The 7,500-nt window shown below is 37.6% G+C and overlaps 1 protein-coding gene across 14 annotated transcripts in view; it reads right to left on the bottom strand.

Annotated features, from left to right (window-relative positions):
• Fas3 (fasciclin 3) overlaps positions 1 to 7,500 on the bottom strand; it is a 597,052-nt gene that overhangs the window by 280,277 nt on the left and 309,275 nt on the right. For 4 of the 14 annotated variants that reach the window (XM_067134016.1, XM_067134015.1, XM_067134032.1 and 1 more), the window contains exon 2: positions 2,818 to 2,856. The exons of the other annotated variants lie outside the window; for them this stretch is intronic. In XM_067134016.1, coding sequence (XP_066990117.1) covers positions 2,818 to 2,856 — 39 coding nt within the window. The remainder of the gene's footprint in view (positions 1 to 2,817; positions 2,857 to 7,500) is intronic. 14 annotated transcript variants of the gene reach the window in all.

The raw sequence follows: 7,500 nt of genomic DNA, 5'->3' as shown, positions 1-7,500 counted from the left end.
TATATACACACATATATTAATCTCAGAATCCACAGCTTTTCCTAATCTCCACCTCTCCCTCTTATTTTCTCACGATTTTGTCCATTCACACGTGTCTTTTCACACCTGCAAGGGTTACTGAAAGAAATGTTGCATTAACAATTAAAATGGGAGTTTGGAAGACACATTAAAAAGTAAATAACTTTTTGATAATAATTTTTATTTCCTGAAACTCAAATTAATCTGTAAGCTTTTTTCAGATTCCAGAAATTAATAATAATAATAATAATAATAATAATAATAATAATAATAATAATAATAATAATAATAATAATAAAAATTAAATAATTTTTAACCAGAGATTTTCATTAATAATAATAATAATAATAATAATAATAATAATAATAATAATAATAATAATATAAAATAAAAGTACAAAAAAGTATCAATAAATTTATTTTGACCTTGACCTAAAAATTCAATGATTTCTTCACCTTGACCTTTTCCTTGAGGTCAAAGATCTCACAATTTTATAAAGTAAAAAACTGAATACAACCTGTTTGGAAAAATTTAAAAATCAACTTATCCATTTCTTGACCATGACATAAAAATCAATTTATTTCTTCACCTTGACCTTTTCCTCGAGGTCAAAGATGTCACAACGGTTCACACAACAAATAAATACAATACACATTACCACACAAGGGGCTGGCACGTCTACTAAACACACCGCCAAAAAGGATTCGTAAGCGACAATGGTAACATGACACTCTATTTAAAAGACGGAACTCACAGCACCAAAAAAGTAGTAGTAATAGCAGCAGCATCAGCAGGAACAGCAGCAACAGCAGTATCAGCAGTATATGTATATATATGTATAGCAGCATTGTCAACAATTCTAGCGGAGTTCATTACTGTAGTTGGCGTAAAGGCGACATATTCTAACTGCTAGGTTTCTGGATCTAGGGGGCTCTCTGGGGTTCTGAGGTTTATGATTTCAATCCAGGATGGTTTGGATGGTTGACAAGTGGAGTTCAAGCTAGGAATGGATGGACCAAAGACAGTATTACCTTCCAAGGATGGTATATTCAGATGAGGCGTGGAGTCCACATATTCTAACTGATGGTTGGAAGGACAAAGGGAGTTCTCTGGGATTCTGAGGTTCAGGATTTGTATCTGGATGGCTGACAAGTGGAGTTCAAGCTAGACAAAGGAATGGATGGACGAAAGACAGCATTACCTTCCACGGATGGTTACTCAGATGAGAGGTGAAGTCCACAACAGGCAGATGGTTGGATAGGGAAAAGGCTTCTGTACAAGGGCTAGTGAGATAATACGGATGGTGATTCCAGGTCAGGTTAGTAGTCAATGTAGAAAGGAATGACTGGCATACGGATGGTCTGAATGAATCACACGAGATGGATGGAAAGCACTATGTATACAATAGGTATTCAGGATGGTTCAACTGAATGGCCACTTGAGTGGGAAGGTCCAAGTGACAAAGGTTAAAGCAGTGAGTGGATGGCTGGATGGTTACTGGGTACAGCCGAGGTTTAAATTGGATAGGACAGTGGTTGGAGCCAAGGTTCAAACCGTAAGGCAATAGAGGGTGACCTGAATTTGAGACGAGATTGAACTGGGGCGGAACAGATTAGGGTGACTTGAATTTGACATAAGATTCAATTGGAAGTGATAGATAGTTGCACAGCTTACGGCCAAGGTTTAAACTGGACGGGACAGGTCGGGAGAGCCAAGGTTCAAGCTGTGAGGAACCAGAAGATACCTGAATTTGAGACGAGATTGAACTGGGGCGGGACTGATTAGGGCGACTTGAGTTTGAGACGAGATTGAACTGGGGCGGGACTGATTAGGGCGACTTGAAATTGAGACGAGATTGAACTGGGGCGGGACTGATTAGGGCGACTTGAGTTTGAGACGAGATTGAACTAGGGCGGGACGGATTAGGGCGACTGAGTTTGAGACGAGATTGAACTGGGGCAGGACGGATTAGGGCGACTTGAATTTGAGACGAATTGAACTGGGGTGGAAAGGATTAGGGCGACTTGAATTTGATATGAGGTTCAACTGGGATGGGGACAGATTAATCACACAGCTTACAGCCAAGGTTTAAACTGGACGGGACACTGGTGAGATCTAAGGTTCGAGAGCTAAGGTTCAGGAGCTAAGGTCCACACCGGTAAAGGATCAGGAGCACTCTGGACGTTTGCGCTGGACAAGGTGGAAGGCTAATTCAAGACATAAATAAACGGACGGGTGGAAAAGGACCTCACGCTGGTAATCTCAACTTAGGACAGTGTTGTTGCCACCACTATGGCATATATTATTATTTCTTTTCAGGACAAGTTGTAAGGAGGCATACTACCACATCGATGCTATCAAATGCTGTGGACACATGCCAGGAAAGAAATTAAATAAACATTCAAGACGAAATAAAAATGAAAACTTTGAAGCTACAATGTAATGTATATATATACCTCATGCCAGAACAATATATATATATATATATATATATATATATATATATATATATATATATAAATATATATAAATATATGTACATATACAGGACGACCAAGTCACTCAATGATAATAATAATAATAATCATTACAACCCTTTAGCAGGTCAGCTAACTAAATGACTATGCTAAGATGTCAAAAACGAAAAAATCAATACTTAATCAATCACGGAAAAAAAAATAATAATCTGATGAGCATGACCAACTCAAAAAATAATAAGATAAAATTGGGACAAAATGCAATATGCAGATCTTTTGGTTTCGAGTCATACGATGACATAAATTTTTGAAAATACTTAACCCTCTCTTGATCCTGAGGTTAGACAGCTTCTCGACTTGCCTGTCAAGAGAGGAGAGTGTTATTATTCGGACAGTGAGAGAGAGAGAGAGAGAGAGAGAGAGAGAGAGAGAGAGAGAGAGAGAGAGAGAGAGAGAGAGAGAGAGAGATGACCACTGAAATGCCCTGAAGTATAATTTTATCAGCCTTATTTCTGAGATAATTCAAATAAGGTTTCTGGTTTTAAGAAAGCCAAGAGAGAGAGAGAGAGAGAGAGAGAGAGAGAGAGAGAGAGAGAGAGAGAGAGAGAGAGAGAGAGAGAGAGAGATCTTTTAAACATCATAAAATATAGGTTTATAAGCCTTATTTCTGAGATAATTCAAATAAGGTTTTGGTTTTTTATAAAAGCCAGGGGAGAGAGAGAGAGAGAGAGAGAGAGAGAGAGAGAGAGAGAGAGAGAGAGAGAGAGAGAGAGAGAGAGAGAGAGAATCTTTATACATCACAAAATATAGATTTATCAACCTTATTTCCGAGATAATTCAAATAAGGTTTCTGATTTTAAAAAAGCCAAGAGAGAGAGAGAGAGAGAAAGAGATCTTTATACATCACAAAATATAGATTTATCAACCTTATTTCCGAGATAATTCAAATAAGGTTTTGGTATTGAAAAAAATCCACAAAAAAAAAACAGCAATTAAGAGACACCACTTAAACACACACACAAAAAAAAAATGTTTTTAAACAGAGTATACAATTCATAGAAAGTTTTAATGATATTTTTTAGAGAGAATTAGCATTAGAAAAAACACATACACTGATTAGAAGTCGAAAACATTCAGTAACACATGACTTGTGTTCATGTTTTCCTTTTATTAAAATGTGGAACAAAAAACACTCAGAGACATTACAAAGAGATAAAAACAAACCACTTTCCTTTGACAAAGAAGAATGATTATCTTCCTCTTTCTTGCAGGAGACGAGGAAATGACAAATAAAAAAAAACAGTCAAGTGATAAAGAACGTGGCTTCTTTCTGGATGACAAAAGAACTCACCTCCTGTTTGCCTGTAATAACTCGTGGCCACAGATTGTACCTCATGAGAACTTCTGAGCAATTTGCCTGTGCATCAGGAGAAGACTCACTGGGAGGGAAGTCTTCTATATTTACAAAGGACGTCACACAAAGCAAGGTCTTAGACAAACTCACAAAGGTCTGGTAGTAACTAAACAATCAAGGTGTGGACATAAACTTGTCAGAAAATGAATTAAAATTTCCCAAAAAATGAAAAATTGGAGGAATTCTTTATTTACAAAGGACGTCACACAAAGCAAGGTCTTAGACACACTTACAATGGTCTGTTAGTAGCTAAAGAATCAAGGTGTGGATATAAACTTGTCAGAAAATCAATTAAAATTTCCCAACAAATGAAAAATAAACTAATATAGAAGTTGAGTAAAAGGACTTTGGTATAAAGGTATGTTTTCTTTATTTACAAAGTACATTCACACAAAGCAAGGCCTTAGACACTTACAAAGCTCTGTCAGTAACTAAACAATCAAGGCATGGACATAGTAGTGTCAGGAAATCAATTAAAATTCCCCAAAATTGAAAAATTAAACCAACCAGCCTAAAAGATGAGTAACAGGTACCTAGTTTCAATATGCATACACAGTACCTTTCCCAGGATGTGAGTCAAGAGTTTAAAACGATAAAATCATAGAAAATGAGTCAAAAATGGCGGTTGGATTCCAAGTACACATGAAGCTTTGGAAATACAGTTACCAGGAAGTTAGTCACAGTCTAGAATTGGGGAGAAAATTACACAAACAAATTACTCAAGTTTCGTCACAGAATTAAGGTTGGGCAAAAAAAGGAATTTTAAGACGAGGACACGTCATGAAATCATTTCCTTCCCCTTAAAATAATAAAAAAAATTATATAAGGCATTAACAAAAAATAAACAAATAAATAAATAACTGAATGTTTTGTTGACACGATTACATAAAAGCAAGCATTGGTGAAAGCACTTTTTTTGGGGGCAAAAGCAAATTTTCTACAAATCAATAGGACAGTATCAAAGACCAACAATAAATATGAGAAATAAAATATGAATATATATATATATATATATATATATATATATATATATATATATATATATATATATATATATATATATATACATACATACATACATACATACATACATACATACATACATACATAAATATATATAATGAAAACATAACTAAAAATATATACAAACCTAACAAAAATAAAATAAAACACCAACTTCCCTTCCAACCCAGTCTTGCACAACCACTTCCTATGTACTCTCACACAGACATACACAGACACAGACATACACAGACACACACACACACACACACACGCGCGCGCGCAGGGCCATAAAACTCCTCTGAGTAGGATGTTAATCTTGTTAAAAGTGTTTCCACTCCTGCAGAAGTTCAGTGTTTTGTCATGGATAATGGCACATACAGACACATACACATACACATACAGAGTGTTAGGAGGAGTTATATGAGAGAGAGAGAGAGAGAGAGAGAGAGAGAGAGAGAGAGAGAGAGAGAGAGAGAGAGATCAAACCCCAAACATCACTTAAAATCCAGTTCACCAAACCTTGGGGATACCTTTACATCCAAAGGGAAATTATTACAATGATCATAATTGGTGAGTGCTTCGTCCCCAGAAGGACTCGAACCCCAGCAGCTGACTGCCTGCCTGGTTTGGAAACAAAGGGGAACAGTGACTATTTTCTCCACTAGGCTGTCGACTGAGAACTGGATGTTTGTGGCTATAAGAATTTTACTCTCTCTGTTGCTATGACAATAACAAATATATATAGATATATATACATATAATATACATACATACATGTATACCTCTATGTATACAACACAAACATCCTAACATTCAGTCAAAACATCCAGCTGTCAATCACTCCAACATCAAAAAAAAAAAAAAAAAATCCAACATCCTCTCACCTCTCATTTTCTTCAATCTTTTTCTTCTTTTCATTCTTCTTTGTTTCTTGTCATTCTCATTCAGCCTTAGATATATATATATATATATATATATATATATATATATATATATATATATATATATATATATATACAGAGAGAGAGAGAGAGAGAGAGAGAGAGAGAGAGAGAGAGAGAGAGAGAGAGAGAGAGAGAGAGAGAGATCGCTCCCACCAATTGTAACATTGTGTAGACAGTTACCCACTTATTCTTCCACCCCTCATTCTCCCCCCCCCCCCAACACCCCACCCTCATTTCCACCCACACCAGAAGGAATGCACCTGTCCTTTTCTCCACCTCTCTCTCTCTCTCTCTCTCTCTCTCTCTCTCTCTCTCTCTCTCTCTCTCTCTCTCTCTGTTCCTCACCTGTAATGAGGTCTGGGTGACAGAGGTATTGTCAGTGTAAAGATATATCTCTCAATTTGCCGTTTATTTATTTCTGTCGCTTTAAATCTCTCTCTCTCTCTCTCTCTCTTTATATATGTAGAGAGAGAGAGAGAGAGAGAGAGAGAGAGAGAGAGAGAGAGAGAGAGAGAGAGAGAGAGAGAGAGAGAGAGAAACTATTTAAATCCAAATCAATAAAATATGAACAAATAAATCACAAGTGTGTCTCGATCAGAGAGAGAGAGAGAGAGAGAGAGAGAGAGAGAGAGAGAGAGAGAGAGAGAGAGAGAGAGAGAGAGACAGTTTAAGAAGTAGTTTCCGCCTCCTGGTCACAGCCGTAGTAGTGTCGAGGTTCGTTGTCCTGTAATGCACTCTTCCCTCCCTCTCTCCCTCCCTCCCCCTCCATTCCCAACACTCCCCCTCCTCCAACAATTCTCCTCCACCTCCAACACTCCCCTTCGTGAACCCTCACGAAAGTGTATATATATATAAAATAGTAAAAATATATCAACTCATAAATAAAACTGTCCTTCTCTCTCTCTCTCTCTCTCTCTCTCTCTCTCTCTCTTAATGGTGGCTGGACTGACAGCCTCCATTATAAATCAATGCGTCTTTCACCAGGAAAATTTTAAGAATGTCTCAGTTTAAAAATAAGGTTGATATTTCAACTATGAGAGAGAGAGAGAGAGAGAGAGAGAGAGAGAGAGAGAGAGAGAGAGAGAGAGAGAGAGAGAGAGAGAGAGAGCTTTACGAAAACAGGAAGAATTGTTCCCGAGATGGTAATTTCTCTCATCCGCCGCAGGAGACAACGCCCTCTCTCTCTCTCTCTCTCTCTCTCTCTCTCTCTCTCTCTCTCTCTCTCCCCTTCCCCCTTGGACTGATTCCACGCTATCTAACATCCCTACCACGACAGACAATGGAATATGCAAGGGAAGAAGCTTTCACTTCATATGACTGTCGAAAATCAGCTGACTCTCTCTCTCTCTCTCTCTCTCTCTCTCTCTCTCTCTCTCTCTCTCTCTCTCTCACCCTTTAAATGCTGAAATTCATAATAATAATAATAATAATAACAATAATAATAATAATAATAATAATAACACAAAAACTGCAACCCCCACCAAGTGAGTAGCCACAACCGGCCCGGCCACACTTCTTCGCCCGTCCAGGACGCGTGGTACCATATCGCGACGCGTGGTACCGTACCATATGGCCACACGCTGCGATGCGTGAGGAACGCGACCGGAAATATGCTTGTAAACAGATCTCTTGATATGTTTGT

Source organism: Macrobrachium rosenbergii, chromosome 35 (genome assembly GCF_040412425.1).
Source record: "Macrobrachium rosenbergii isolate ZJJX-2024 chromosome 35, ASM4041242v1, whole genome shotgun sequence".
In the NCBI taxonomy this organism is placed as follows: Eukaryota; Metazoa; Arthropoda; class Malacostraca; order Decapoda; family Palaemonidae; genus Macrobrachium; species Macrobrachium rosenbergii.
Note: the sequence above shows the minus strand (reverse complement) of the source record. Positions and strands in the feature narration are given on the sequence as shown.